General features: G+C 49.4%; 1 protein-coding gene across 3 annotated transcripts in view; it reads left to right on the top strand.

The window, feature by feature from the left end:
• Positions 1 to 14,586, top strand: part of ELOVL1 (ELOVL fatty acid elongase 1) — a 50,465-nt gene extending 35,879 nt beyond the window's left edge. For all 3 annotated transcript variants that reach the window (XM_044301658.1, XM_044301656.1, XM_044301657.1), the window contains exons 2-8: positions 2,347 to 2,420; positions 2,873 to 3,063; positions 8,763 to 8,843; positions 11,295 to 11,351; positions 12,334 to 12,439; positions 12,520 to 12,656; positions 12,739 to 14,586. In XM_044301658.1, the coding sequence (XP_044157593.1) occupies positions 2,366 to 2,420; positions 2,873 to 3,063; positions 8,763 to 8,843; positions 11,295 to 11,351; positions 12,334 to 12,439; positions 12,520 to 12,656; positions 12,739 to 12,981 (870 nt within the window). In that variant the 5' untranslated portion in view covers positions 2,347 to 2,365 and the 3' untranslated portion in view covers positions 12,982 to 14,586. The remainder of the gene's footprint in view (positions 1 to 2,346; positions 2,421 to 2,872; positions 3,064 to 8,762; positions 8,844 to 11,294; positions 11,352 to 12,333; positions 12,440 to 12,519; positions 12,657 to 12,738) is intronic.
• The last annotated feature ends 518 nt before the right edge of the window (positions 14,587 to 15,104 follow it).

Below are 15,104 nucleotides of genomic sequence, written 5' to 3'. Positions count from 1 at the left end.
GTGGAGGTGACATGCTGGTCTCATTCTTGTGACATACACCCAGCTGCAAGTGACAGCTCTGTGGCTGAGCAGGGTGGAGAGGACAGACATCCAGACATCCCCTCCAGTCCCGGGCACGCCCCGCGCGGCCGCCATGTACAGACAGGCCTTGGGATCAAGTCTGGTGTCAAATGGGAAAATGTAAAGAGTATAATTACAGTGAAGGTAGAGCGAGCGGACGCATTTCACGCTGACATAATAGAGCGAGCGGACGCATTTCACACTGACATGACCAGACCAGGGAGGGTTACTGGACGTATGGATCCCTTCTGGGGTAGTTTTAAGTGTCAACTGTAATGTCATTTTTAGGTGACAGTGATGACTGGGGGGTTGTTTCCCCGTCGTGCTGGCATAGTACAAAATACGACGGGCTGTGCGTCCAATCTTCGGAGCTATGGACGGATTATAGTTATTGGAAAATACGGTCTGCCACATTCTAATATATTTTCGAGATCTCTTCTTACTGTCCATGAATGAACATTTTTTACTTTGCAGCATAATACAAGGAGTTGCACGGACAAAAGGCTACTTTCACACTAGTGTTTTTCTTTTCCAGTATTAAGTTCCGTCCTAGGGGCTCAATACCGGAAAATAACTGATCAGTTTTATCCCCATACATTCTGAATGGAGAGCGATCCGTTCAGGATGCATCAGGAGGTCTTCAGTTCAGTCTTTTTGACTGATCAGGACAGAGAAAAACCGCAGCATGCTACAGTTTTATCTACGGCAAAAAAAAACAAAGACTTGCCTGAATGCCGGATCCCCAATGCATTTTTCCCTATAGGAATGTATTAGTGCCGGATCCAGCATTCAAAATATCGGAATGCCGGATCCGTCCTTCCGGCCTGTGCAGAGCGGTAAAAATGTGAAAAAAGATACAAGACGGATCCGTCCTTGCAATGCATTTGTGATCCATCTCACAAATGCTTTCAGTCAGTGGCAGATCGGCGGATCCGGCGGGCACACTGCCGCAAGTGTGAAAGTAGCCTAATGCTTCACACAGCTGAGAGTTTGTTACAATTGTATCCAGTGTACCCACTCTGGGCTGTAGACTGATCACCTGCACTGACAGTGTAACAAATAATCAGGGCAGGAGAGAGTATTGTGCTGATGATGTATATTTTACTTGCATACAAGTGTAGCAAACCCTCAGCTGTAAGAAGTATTACGTCTAGATAGATTCTCATCCTGTGGATGAAAGCTGTAATGTCTGTACATAATGCTTCTCTCAGCTGAGGGTTTGTTACAGTTGTATCCATTCTACACCATCCTCTGAGCTACACAGCAGTACATATCTCTCTGCTGTGTTTATGATTTGTTACAATGTATCAGTGCAGGTAAAATGCATCAGCCTTGAGTGGAGGCGGTTTACAGATAATTATCTACACTGGATACAATTGTAACAAAATCTCAGCTATGAGAAGCCTTTCTTCTATATGGATTCTCACAACATCTGCGCACACCCAACACTTCTCTCAGCTGAGGGTTTGTTACAATTACATCCATTCTTCTGGATACATTTTCCCGGCATTGATACATTGTAACAAACTATCAAGAAAGGAGAGGTTTGCTCTGATGCGTTTTCCTGGATATTGGGTCAGCCTCTGAGCATAAATTAGAAGGGGTCCATTTGCCGACAGCAAGCTGAGGATTTTGAAATGGTAAAAAATAATACAGAATGTGAGAATTTTACAGGGCTTTTCATGGTCCCTTGATCTCGGCCGTATCCGGTTTCCTGCCTCTGTGTCCGTGTGGCGCCCCTCCCTCGCCCGCCTTGTCTCTGATCATTTGGGATGATTCTCGCCTCCCTCTGCATCTATGTGACGGCCGCTTTTCACAGATGAGGGGCGATCAGATCAACTCGCCTTAGCCGTACACCACGAGACAAGTGTGGAAATGAGGGCGCCCTGTATGGGGCAGATTAAAGGGGTGCGCCTGAGGGGGACGGTCATTAGCATTCATGACAATGTACAGATAAATGATTTCTAGATATTAATTTGAAGCCGACCACAGAACAGCGAAAATGCAAATCTACAAATTCTTGGCGACTGTTTGCGATATCATCTGATCTTCAATATATATATTCGATTTGCGCCCCCCCCCCCCCTCATCTCTAAGCTCTTAGCACATTCACTGACATCAGGCAGAGGTCTTACAAGCCTACTCTCCGGCTTTGCTCCTGCATGACGTTTGTCTTGGATGGGCTGCCACTAGTTTTTGGGGGGCTCTTGATGGGCATTAGTTTGGGGGGCGGCACGTCCTTGTGTGGTTTTCCGTCACTGAGCCGTATTTGCTGTGTCTTTGCAGGTTGTGAACAGCTGTGAAGATGGAGGTCCTCTCAGGATGGTGGCAGCGCTATGAAGAATTAATGAAGGGAGCAGGTAGGTGCTCTGAGCTTCTGCACAGCCGTCCATTAGTAATATCCTCTTTGTCTGGGTGATGCTCAGTATGGCCACGGTCTCGGCTCCTGTCCCTCCCTGCTGCATGTAGCTTTAAATTCAGGGGGGTATGACTGCGCAGAGCCCGGCGCGATGTGTGCAGAGGAGATGCAAATCCCACCAAGTGATGTGGATCCTTATACAAATGACAAGCTGCTGGCACCATATGACGCCGACACCTGCCCGCTCGGGTGCTGCTCCCCACACACAGTCAGTGAAACGCGTGGGTTTATGTAATGATCCTCCCTGAATCTCTAATTATGCTTCTTCTCCCCAGACGTCAGTCCTGAGCGCTGTAATTACCTCTCACCCCAACAGTCTTGATGTATAGCGCTCGCTTTTCTCTGCAGTTTAACCCCTCATGCACAATCTGTAATCGTCTTGTCTTCCCTCAGATGCCAGGATAGGGCATTACCCCCTCATGCACTCCCCGTTCCTGCCCGCGGCCATCCTGCTGGGCTACGTCTACTTTGTTCTGTCCCTGGGACCAAGGCTAATGGCCAATCGGAAGCCCTTTGACCTCAAGCCGTTGATGGTGGTCTATAATTTCAGCCTGGTTGCCCTGTCTGCTTATATCGTATACGAGGTGAGTTGGGCCTTGTGGGTTAGGAGGGGAAGAGGGTCACCCGCCGGGGTGTGTTCCAATTTCCTCACTATTCTCAAGATCTCTGCTTGCTGTCATTTTTCTTTCAGGATCTCTGCCTTCTTCATCCAGTGAATGGAAACCTTCATGTTTGCTATACTTGAGTCCGTGGACTCCAGTCTAATGCAGTTTGCCTGCACTGATACATTGTAACAAGCTATCAGGACAGCAATGAGGTTTGTCTAGATGGGATACAACTGCAACAAACCCTCAGCTGTGAGAAGTGTTGTGTGTACAGATAGTCCGGTTTTCATCCACAGGGTGAGAATCCATATTGAAGTAATGCATCTCACAGGTGAGGGTTTGTTGCAACTGCATCCAGTCTAGACTATCCTCTTTGAGCTAAAACATCATGAACATAAATCTCCATCCTGTGGTGATACTTTGCTACAATGTATCAGTGCAGGTAAAATGTATCAGTCACCTCTTTTGCCATTTTTGGGAGTGTAGAGTATCGGGCCCAGAGCTTAAGGGCTCATGCACACGAACGTATTTTCTTTCCATGTCCGTTCCGGGGTTTTTGTGGACCGTATGCAGAACAATTCACTTCAATGGGTCCGCAAAAAAAAAACAGAAGTTACTCCGTGTGCATTCTGTTTCCATATGTCCGTATTTCCATTCTGCAACTGCAAAAAAATAGAACATGTCCTATTATTGTCCGCATTACGGACAAGGATAGGACTGTTTTATTAGGGGCCAGCTGTTCCGTTCTGCAAAATACTGAATGCACACGGATGTCATATGTATTTTTTGCGGATCAGTTTTTTTGCGAACTGCAAAATACATACGGTCATGTGCATGAGCCCTTAACGGAAAGTTCTGCAACATACACTCAGCTGTGAGAAGTATTAGGCTTTGTTCACATCACCGTTCAGCATTTCCGTTCTCCTGCCCCGTTTAGGACCCTAAGCACCCCATAGACTATAATGGGGTCCGCTAGGTTTCCGCTCAGAAGATGATTTTTGAAGCGGAGGCAAAAGTCCTGTGCGCACAACTTTCGTCTCCGCTCCAAAATCCTCTTCTGAGCGGAAACCTAGTGGACCCCATTATAGTCTATGGGGTCCTTAGGCTCCGTTCGGCTCAGTTATGTGCCGAACACGTCCTTTCCGTTCTCCTGCTCCTTAAACTGGGCAGGAGAACGGAAAGGCTGAACGCTGATGTGAACGAAGCCTTCGGTGTGTACTGACCAGAAGTAATGCTTCTTGCAGCTGAGGTTGTGTTACAATTGTATCCAGTCTAGACAATCCTCTGTAAACTGCCTGGACTCCGGACTGATACATTGTACCGGGACAGGAGAGAGGTTTGTGCTGCTGATGTTAGTTCACATAGGATTCTGTAGACTGGATACAACTGTGACAAACCATCAGCTGTGAGGATTAGGTATGTACAGGCTGTAACGGAACGCCTAGCACCCCGACCGGGTACCTCCGTCGATAGATGCTCCTAGTGCTTTCCGAGGACTCCAAGCACTCCACTTGACACCGTACGCCCTGCAGACCCCACGAACCGCCGCAGCTTGGTTGGGGTCTCACCGTCCTCCACCCACGCTGGACCTACGACAAGGCTCCAGGCTCCAGTGGGTGAACCTCTCCTACAACCAGAGAGCAGGAACAGCTCTTACAAGAGCTAGTAGTTATGCAGGGGGAGTATAGCAAATCTTCAGCGTATAGCAATCCCCCAGTTTTGATCAGTTATCCAAACACCAGTCTCAACATGATGAAGGATAAAACAGGAACACTTTATTGAGGGCTACCCGCCCGTATTTATGCAGGTCCCCATCTGGTGGACACGCCCCCAGGGGACCAGAATGGAGACTGCGACACACCGAACAGATACAACACATCCCCACAATGCATCATGGTTTCCTCCTCTCTGCCCCAGAGACAACCGAGGGATAATCCAATTATCTCTCAGGACAAAGGGGAGATCGCCAATACACATGTGGAGACAACAGGACAGAAATCACCATTTAAACACACAATGGGACAATGGGACAATAGAAACACACCCACACAAAATCCTCCCCTCTGCCGATGATGATTATTTGAACACAAGGGCGAATATAATTATCAAAGGCAGAGAAATACAGTTTTATAAAACATATCACAGGAACCCCAAAACATGCAATAACCCCATAACCAATATATCCTCGGAACCGGGGGATCTGGGTGAACCACATATCCAAAATTCACCCACATCCGTTCAGTAGTTTGGAAGATACAGTTACACTGAAAATATACAAGTTATACCGAAAATAGTCACTAATAAATGTGTCCCCTGTTTGGTAGTTTCAAACTACTGAATGATGTCTCTGTGCACCAAATACAGGCAAGATAGCACCGTGTGGAAAAGTCAGAACAGTGTCTGTGAGTTACAATGGCCGCTATCTATTGTTCTCACCATGTGCTTCATCCAAGCAAGTAAGGCAGAGGATGCAATCCAGGGACAGAGGGCTCCGTCCCAAGTGCCTTAAGACCCAATAACTTAAGGGACCATAATCCCAGGGCAGGAGGCTGGTAAACAGCCCCCTCCAAAACACCGTGGCGAGGTTGGTTTCGCCACACACCTCCCCTCCCAGGGAAGACTAACCAGATACCTGACCTCACGGTCAGTACCTGAGTTAGTCTGGCAGTCCAACCACAACCCCATACTGGACCTGTTGAATTTTGGGGCCTGGCTCTGTTCTGTATGTCCCCAGCTGTCGAGTGGGCATCTGCGACTCCTTGCTGCCTTGTGGTTCTCCAGCTTGGAGCTGTAGGTACTTGGTGGGCAGAGGCCAACTGTGCTCTGCCCAGATGCCAGCTCTTCCGCGGGGGTAGCCTGTGGAAAGTCCGGCTCTGAAGAAGAGGGTAGGGGAGGGCAGAGGCCGACTGCGCTCTGCCCAGATGCCAGCTCTTCCGCTGGGGTAGCCGGTGGGGAGTCCAGCTCTGGAGAAGAGGATAGGGGAGGGCAGAGGCCGACTGCGCTCTGCCCTGATGCCAGCTCTTCCGCTGGGAAGAAATCAGTGGGTAGCGCAGGCTCATCCCCTGCCCCCAGAACTCTGTTGGGAAGTAGCTGGGAAGGGGAGGGCTCGCTTACCTCCTCCTCCTGGTATCCCTGCGGAGATGGATGGGGATCTGGACCGACTGTCCAGCATCCCTGTAAGACTGGCACTGAGCCCGCGGTCTCATCTGCGCCCATGTAGAGTCGCTTGTGTTCCCCTTTTCCCGGTATCTCCGGCTGCTGGTGGAAGGTGAGGCCGGTTGCCTCTCCTCCCCAGGACTCTGGTTGCTGTAAGGCAGAGGGACCCCGCATCTCCTCCCCCTGGAACTCAGGTTGCCGCTGGGGAGAGAGACCGGTTGTCTCCTCTCCCTGTGTTATGCACTGCCACTGGAGATCTGGGCAGGCGGCCCAGCATCCTTGTAGGGCCGGTAGAGAGACCTCGGTCCCATCTCCACCTGTCATCTGTGGGTCCTCCCAGGACCAGTCTGTGAGGTCCCTCAACAGTTGCGAGTAAGGACCACCTGCGTCCACACCTGGCAACTCCAGCTGCTGCTGAGGGTCTGGGCCAGCTGCCCAGCATCCCCGTGGAGAGCCCTCGGTCCCGTCTCCACCTGCCTGTTGTGGTTCTTCACAGGACCAGTCTATGAGGACCCCTACCTCTGTAGCTGGTACTGAAGCAGGGGATACTTCAGTTGGGTATTCCCAGCTGTAGGGTTGCAGGTCTGGGACTGCCACCCAGCTCTCTGGCAGTATATATTGGGACCAAATTGAGCTGAAGAAGTATTGGTAGTCCTGCTCCAGCTCCCACTCCTTTGTCACTAGAGATGCCAGGTCTTGTCTCATCTCTCTCGCTGTAGCCCAATCATGCATAGCCTCTCTGTAGTCATAGATATCCCAGAACCGGGACCCTCCAGCATCTCCGAACTCCGGTTCTGCGAAGGCCTCAAACAGGCCAGGGCCATCATAATCCTCACCCTCGGGTCTGTCGTGCTCAGCCATCCAGGGAGAGTGCCGAATCACATACCACCAGAGTGCCTGGTAGGCGTCATCTAGCCAAAGCTCCTTCCATACCAGGCTCTCCAGTTCTGTCACCCACTCATTCAGGGGCTCCTCTCCCCGAAAGGGGCATTCGCAGGGCCACTCGCATCCGCAACTGCTGCTCCTCACTGGGTAGACACTCGCCCCGCCGACGCTGTACATCTTCCAGGGCCTTGTGCCAGACGCCTTTCCGGACTGCATCCCTCCAGTCCGGGTCATCATCCTCCTCGTAGTGGAACGCTGTTCGAAGACTAGCCGATTCCATCCTGCTGTAGCCAGGGGCGCTGTACGGGTACTAGCGTTGCCCTCAATATACTCCACGAACGGTGTCTCCGAGCTGCTTCTCCTCACACTAGGACGACCGGGAGAACTTTTAAAGCCAGCCCATTTGAGGCTGGCTCATTAGCATAGACGGCGGGAATTATTCCGGGGGGCATAGCGGACAAACGGGGGCACAGAATGAAAAAAGAATTAACGTTCAAGAAATCATGGGGGCATGTAAGTAACGCTATAGTCTTAGTTTCAATTTTTTTTTTTAGGTGAAAGGTCCTCTTTAAACACACAATGGGACAATAGAAACACACCCACACAAAATCCTCCCCTCTGCCGATGATGATTATTTGAACACAAGGGCGAATATAATTATCAAAGGCAGAGAAATACAGTTTTATAAAACATATCACAGGAACCCCAAAACATGCAATAACCCCATAACCAATATATCCTCGGAACCGGGGGATCTGGGTGAACCACATATCCAAAATTCACCCACATCTGTTCAGTAGTTTGGAAGATACAGTTACACTGAAAATATACAAGTTATACCGAAAATAGTCACTAATAAATGTGTCCCCTGTTTGGTAGTTTCAAACTACTGAATGATGTCTCTGTGCACCAAATACAGGCAAGATAGCCCCGTGTGGAAAAGTCAGAACAGTGTCTGTGAGCTAAAATGGCCGCTATCTATTGTTCTCACCATGTGCTTCATCCAAGCAAGTAAGGCAGAGGATGCAATCCAGGGACAGAGGGCTCCGTCCCAAGTGCCTTAAGACCCAATAACTTAAGGGACCGTAATCCCAGGGTAGGAGGCTGGCAAACAGCCCCCTCCAAAACACTGTGGCGAGGTTGGTTTCGCCACACAGGCGTTCCTGTTTTTTCATAATGCCTCTTGCAACTGGGGGTTTGTTACAGGTGTATCCAGCCTGGTCCAGTCCTCTGAACCAGTAGCGTCAGCAGCATGAATCTCTCTCCTGTGCTGATAGTTTGTCACAATGTATCAGTGCAGTCCAGGCTGTTCAGAGGGTGGTCTGGACTGAATACACTTGTAACAAACCCTGAGCTGTGAAGAGTATTGCATCAGGACAGGTTTTCACCCTCATGGATATAAGCAGTCTTCCATTCACTGACGGCAAGCAGTGGAACTGAACTGTAGAATATAAAAGTTTTTTTAGGATTTTCCATTACGCCCTGGTCACGGGTCTCTCGCTCCTCATGATGTCACAGGATGTGACAGGGAGCAGACCTTGTGGTTATCAGTCTGCGATAACGTTTACAGCGCCCATAAAGCGATTGCGGCGCCGAAGTTTAAACGATCCTTGTGCATTTATCTCTCTTTGTCGCAGTTCCTCATGTCGGGCTGGTTGACCGGATACACCTGGCGCTGCGACCCCGTGGACGTCTCCGATTCACCGATGGCTCTGCGGGTGAGTGAGGGGATTGTGCGTAGCCTGGCACGGCGGCAATTATTGATCATCCGCAGGTGAGAACGCCAGGAAATCCATAGTCCCTTAGTGACCCTAACAACGCCCTCCCCCTCCGCCGGAGATGGTGCCACCTGCCGCCACCTGCTGAACTTTGCTCTACAAACACAGGGAGATGTTTGATGATCTCCAGCCGTGGTAACCCGTAACAGGACCCTCCCGTCCACCCCCGCCCCGCCCCAGGGGGGCAGGGAATCACTCTTTGCTGGTCCGTCAGCCATTAGGTGGCGCTCAATCGACCCCAGTGTTTTTATAAAGGATCCGCATCAAATTATTTTATGGAGCCCATAGACTTGGGGTCAAACGAACGAATGGCGGCCGATACCAACAGATGTCACGTAACTTCTGGGGGAAAGTTGCCCTTGTGCGACGAAAGGCCAAATACATTTTTTTTTGGGGGGATGTGGTCTTTAATCGGCTTCAGAGGACCTTTCATGGGTTTGTAGTAAGTGAGATAAGTATCTGTACCTGCGGGGTACCCCCTGCTATGCTGCAACCCTGCCATTTTTTTTTTACCCAAATAGCGCTCCTGCGCCCCGTTATGGCCCCCTGCAAATTTCGCGCTCAGTATGCTAATACTGAGCACTGGAGCAATGGGGAGGAGACGCAGTCTTTCTCTGTGGGGGTCTCCTTCTCCCCTGTGAGCTGTCCAGGAGTTTTTTTTTTTCTCCCTGGCTGTGACGCTCTGCGATTGGACAGCTCACAGGGGAGAAGGAGACCCCCACAGAGGACTGCGTCTCCTCCCCATTGCTCCAGTGCTCAGTATTGGCATACTGAGAGCGAAATTTGCAGGGGGCCATAACGGGGCGCAGGAGCGCTATTTGGGTTAAAAAAAAAAAGGGCAGGGTGGCAGCATAGCGGGGGGTACGCCGCAGGTACAGATACTTATCTCACTTACTACAAACCCATGAAAGGTCCTCCTTAAGAACCATTTGACAGATCAGTTTTCCGCTTAGGGCTCTGATGGATATGAGCACCCTCATAGATGGGGGGGGGGGGGGGGAATCAAATCCTGTCAGGCCTCCTGGGGGGCAACTCTGCGTTAAGGAGGACCTCTCACCTCTCTTTGACACGTCTGTTTTAGTAACAACTTGCATTCCCCATGCGATAATAATTCTGGAGCATCTATTCATATGGCTCTATGTTGTACCATTCCTCAATTATTCCTGCTAGAAGTTGTGCATGAATTACTATCAGTATGTAATGATGGTCCAACTGGGTGTTACCAGTTGTAGGTGTCTCGTTGCACAGTCTGACATTGGCCCGCGGTGTAGCTAGGTGTTCCTGCACCCGGGTCAAGGATTCAAGAAGTGCTCCCCCCCCCCTACATGCCACTCAAATTTACATAAGGAGGGGCAATTAAGCAGCACGCAATTATTTTTTTTATTTTTATTTTTTTATTACACTAAGCCACTTTTTTTAACTCCACCCAGTGCATACCTATACTCGCCCAGTCCCACCTAATAAACTCTATCATAGAGTACACGGCGGTACCCATACTCATCCAGGGTGTCGCTGGCGGCGGCGTGATGTCTGCTGGATCCGGAACAAGGTTGCTGTGGTCATAGAGAGAAAATAATAATCGCATAAGGAAGGGATGGTGACTGTCCCCAGTAGGGGGCGCTGTGCTGGTCCTGTAAGACCGAGCCATCCCAATGTATGACAGGGTAATCTGGGGCATTAGTGCAACCACACAGTAATAATGCCCACATTGTGACCCTCACTGTAGTTATGCCCACTTTTGTTCCCGTCACAGTAGGTATGACCACAGTTTGTACCCCCTCACTGTATCTATGGTCTCCTTGTGGCCCCCAGTGCCCTCTCCATGAAAGAAAATAAAAACCCACAAATACTTACCTTCTTCCCTGATGGTCGGCACATCCAGCCGCTGGACACGCTCCCACACGCACACCGTGCTGGCTGTGCAGGAGGCCGATTCCGGGGCTTCCAGCGCTCTTCCCACGGCAAGCAGCGCAAAAAGAGACGCGGAGACCAGCAGAACAGTGAAGCAGGGAGCGGAAATGAACTGCTGGTCGCCCGTCTGCCACTCCCTTGCTATGCCCCTGCATTGGCTGCACAGGTTGGATAATGTCAGACTGTGCAGGGACACACCCTCAACTGGTAACACCCAGGTGGACCTTCATTGCAAACTTCTAGCAATTCATTCATAACGTAAATTCTTATTACATGGAGGATGCAAGTAGTAATTACTCGCATCAGGAGGGGTGACAGGTCCTCCTTAAATTAAAGCCGAGTCATCTGGGACTGACTGGTTGCTAGGGACTTGCTGTCTGACAACCCCATGGACATGTTTTGGTTGTTACAATGTATCACTAGGTGTCAGACATGGCTGCGGTGAGATTAATGGGGTTCTTTGTGTTTCCTTCTCCTTAGATGGTGCAGGTAGCCTGGCTCTTCCTCTTCTCCAAGTTTATAGAGCTGCTTGATACGGTGAGTACCGCCATATTACCTAGAGAAAGACACGTCATGGCGTGAAGGGGTTTGTGCAGAGATTTCAAGTTATCTCCTATGCACAAGATCAGAAATAAGTCTGACTGGTGGGGGGTACCTGCCCCCCCCCCCCCCCTCCCCTCTCTCTCTATGGATGGAGCGATGGTCGTGGACGTGTGCTACTGCTACGTTCATCCCACGTTCCACAATCTCCAGCAGGGCCATAGAGATGAAGGAAGCCACAGCGGGCATGCTCGACCACTACAGGAGGTCACGGACCACCACTGATCAGATGGTTATCTTCTATTGTGTGGATAGGACACAAGTCCAAAACTTGTCACCTCCGCCCCTTTAATTAAAGGAGGATAAGAAATGAGAGGCCAGCTGTTTAGGTTATTCCTGGGCATGATGGGGGTGGTAGTTGCAGCACAGAGCAGCAGGTTAAAAATATTATTGGGATATAAATGATGGGAGTAGTTGTTGCACCACAGCTGGAGGTCACAGGTTGTAGGTCCCTGACCTATGATATTCATGATGGGAGTTGTAGATCACTGAGCTAAGTATATTCATGATTAGAGTTGTTGTTCCAGCACAGCTGGAGTGTAACATGTTATAGATGCTAGGGTTATTAATGATGGGAGTCGATCTTCCACCACAAGTTGTAGATCTCTTTGTTAGGTATATTAATGATGGGAGGAGTTGTTCTACCACAGGTTGTAGATCACTGGGCTAGGAATATTAATGATGGGAGTTGTTCTTCCACCACAGTTGTGGATCCCCAACCTAGCAATGGGAGTGGTTGTTACACCATGGCTGGAGTCCCACATATTGGTGTTATAGATGATGGGAGTGGTTAGAGTCCCACAAGTTATAGATGCTCTGGTTTGGGATATTAATGCATTTGCGATCCGCCAGTCTCCAGGACAGCAGCTCCTTGGCTCCACGTTTCTCAGTTTGTACCTCTTGTCTTCTCGTGCCGCAGGTCTTTTTTGTCCTGAGGAAGAAGAACGGTCAGATCACCTTCCTGCACATCTTCCATCACTCTGTTCTGCCCTGGAGCTGGTGGTGGGGGGTGAAGTTCGGTCCAGGTGAGGACTCCAGACATCCATCTTGATCTTGTGAGTCCATCTCTTCTGTTCTTCTTCTGACTGATCTCTTCTCGACACAGGGGGTATGGGTTCCTTCCACGCCATGATCAACTCCATGGTCCATGTCATCATGTACTTCTACTACGGTCTGTCTGCTGCTGGCCCACGATTCCAGAAGTTTCTATGGTGGAAGAAACACATGACGGCCATTCAGCTGGTAAGAGCACTGACCGCTATTACCTGAGCTCATCATCGTACGTCATCGGCGCGTTCTCACCCGCTTCTGTTTTGTCTCTCAGATCCAGTTTGTCCTGGTCTCTATCCACATTACTCAGTATTACTTCATGGATTCCTGCGACTACCAATTCCCCATTTTCGTCCACCTCATCTGGATCTACGGCACCGTTTTCTTCATTCTGTTCTCTAATTTCTGGTACCAGGCCTACACCAAAGGACGACGCCTGCCCAAGGCCACCATCTCCTCCAACGGAGCCGTGCACCAGAACGGCAAGGCCAAGAACGGCAAAGCCAAGAAAAACTAAACCCAGACCAACGCCTGAGATCCCTGAAACCTGTCCCAGGTGGAAATGTGGGAAGATGTTGTCGTTTTTTTTTTAATTATTATTTTTCTTAAAACCGAGAAAACCAGCTGTACAATGGCCAGTACAAGCTGCCAAACTGGTTTCCGACTTCAACTGGGGGCTTACACCAGCCAAAAAAAATAAAAAAATTCAAGTGCCTAAAAACTGTATGAAGCAAGTGTGTCTGACGTTCGCCCCGTCTGAGCTCCCTGTTCTCCAGCATCGGAAAAAAACAAAAGGGGCCGGCTCGTTCCAAAAATTCCCTCCTCGTCACTCTGCACTCTGTACTGTAGTCCTGCAACGATCTCCAAGAATCCGGATTCCTTTGCATCACATTCCAATATCTTTTGTCACCTGGAATGCGGGCCGGGGAGCAGCTCCTCGTAACTCCAGGCGCCCGGCCTCGCCCTTTATTTTTAATGTTTTTTTGCACTGGGTTTTCTTCTTTGTAGACCTCTGTGCCCAGCTTGCTAGAGGTGCAGGAATCCTGAAATACTTGAATATCGGGACCTTTGTTCTTCTTTTTGTTTTGTTTTGTTTTTACTGTCTAGGTCATTCTTGTTTGAAGGAGGTGACAGTATTTGTGTAATTTTTTATTTTTTTTTTAATGTATTTTAGGCTAAATTTATATACGTTTGCCTGATTTGAAAGAGAGGGAGGAGGAGGGTTGTCTGCTCTTTCACTCTCCTAGTCCCGTTCACTACACCTCATGCCTTCCTTCACCCCGTGCCCCGTCCATACTGATTGCTATATCCATAGTAACACTGTAATGCCGCTGTCCGCCACCTTGGGTGCAGCTTGTACCTCGCCGGAGCCTTGCGGCAGCAGAGGCTGGTTCGCCAGGATCACTCTGCACACGCAGAAAAAATTCTGCAAAATTAGGGGAGGATTAGCGCCCTATTAAACGAGATGCTGGCAGCCCAGACAGGAGGAGCTGGACCGGGCCCGGATCTCCTCGTAACTTATCCACAAGTCTGCCAGAATATTTATCAGTTTTGTGTAATACTATTAATAAAAGAGATTTATTGCACACTGTTTAATTCCAAAGCTGAAGCTGTTGTAGATGACACTCTACCTGTGGTGGAGGCTCCGGGGCGGTTATGTACTATGCAGAGAAGAACGCACTTTGTGCCCCCCCCCCCCAGGTGGAAAGCGTTAGCGCGCCGTCTAGTCACAGAGAGGTGCATGCCAAGCAGTCAATGCAAAGGCGTGATCTAGATGGACTTGGATCATATGGGTTCCCTATGGCCGAAGGCAAGTTTTATGGCTACAGAGCTCATCGTGCCCTAAAAGAGCTGCTGGGAGTTGTAGTTGCAGACCTAGGTCCTAAATAGGTCAAACCGATTAAACAGCTTCCCCTGTGTGGCTACAGATACGCCTTAAAGGGGTAGGTCACCTTGCTGAGTGGAAACTACTGTGGGGACGGTAACCCGGGGACTTCCTGTTGGCTGTGATGTGACCACAGCCGCTTGCACTGATTGTAACTCGCCATCAGGGGAATCGGTCCATCCATTTACCCTCCCGACTTCGAGGGGTAACGATAATAAAGCTCGTTCTTCTTCCTGAGACGTGTGAATGGCAATTTTGTCTCGTTATGTTTTACATACATTTTCAGAAAGCAAAGAAATTACATTGTTGCAAATTGAATTCACTTTTTTTCAGTCTTTGTTTTGCTGAATGAAGCTGGAGAGGAAATGGTTAAGGACAAGGATTATATTCACTGAACGTCCATGACCCCCAATAGCTTCACCAGAGGAATAAAGATCAAGGGAATAAAGGTATAGGACGTATCTAAGGACAACTGTACCTCATGTGGGTGGGCGAGAAACCCTTACTCAAAATGGCTGCCCACCAATGATTATATAGTTGAGTCACTCTGTACATGGATGACAGAAATCTCTCTGCATCCCCTGCTAGTTCAGGGTCTGCAGGTTTTGCTCTGGTAATTTGCATCCTGGGATGTTGCATGTTTGCACCATGATCTGTACAGTCATCTGATGTAGAAGTTAACTCCGGAAAAGTAATGTAATGTATATACGCATTGACTCCACCAGCAGAATAGTGAGTGCAGCTCTGGAGTATAA

Source organism: Bufo gargarizans, chromosome 7, assembly GCF_014858855.1.
Source record: "Bufo gargarizans isolate SCDJY-AF-19 chromosome 7, ASM1485885v1, whole genome shotgun sequence".
NCBI classification, from domain to species: Eukaryota; Metazoa; Chordata; class Amphibia; order Anura; family Bufonidae; genus Bufo; species Bufo gargarizans.
Note: the sequence above shows the minus strand (reverse complement) of the source record. Positions and strands in the feature narration are given on the sequence as shown.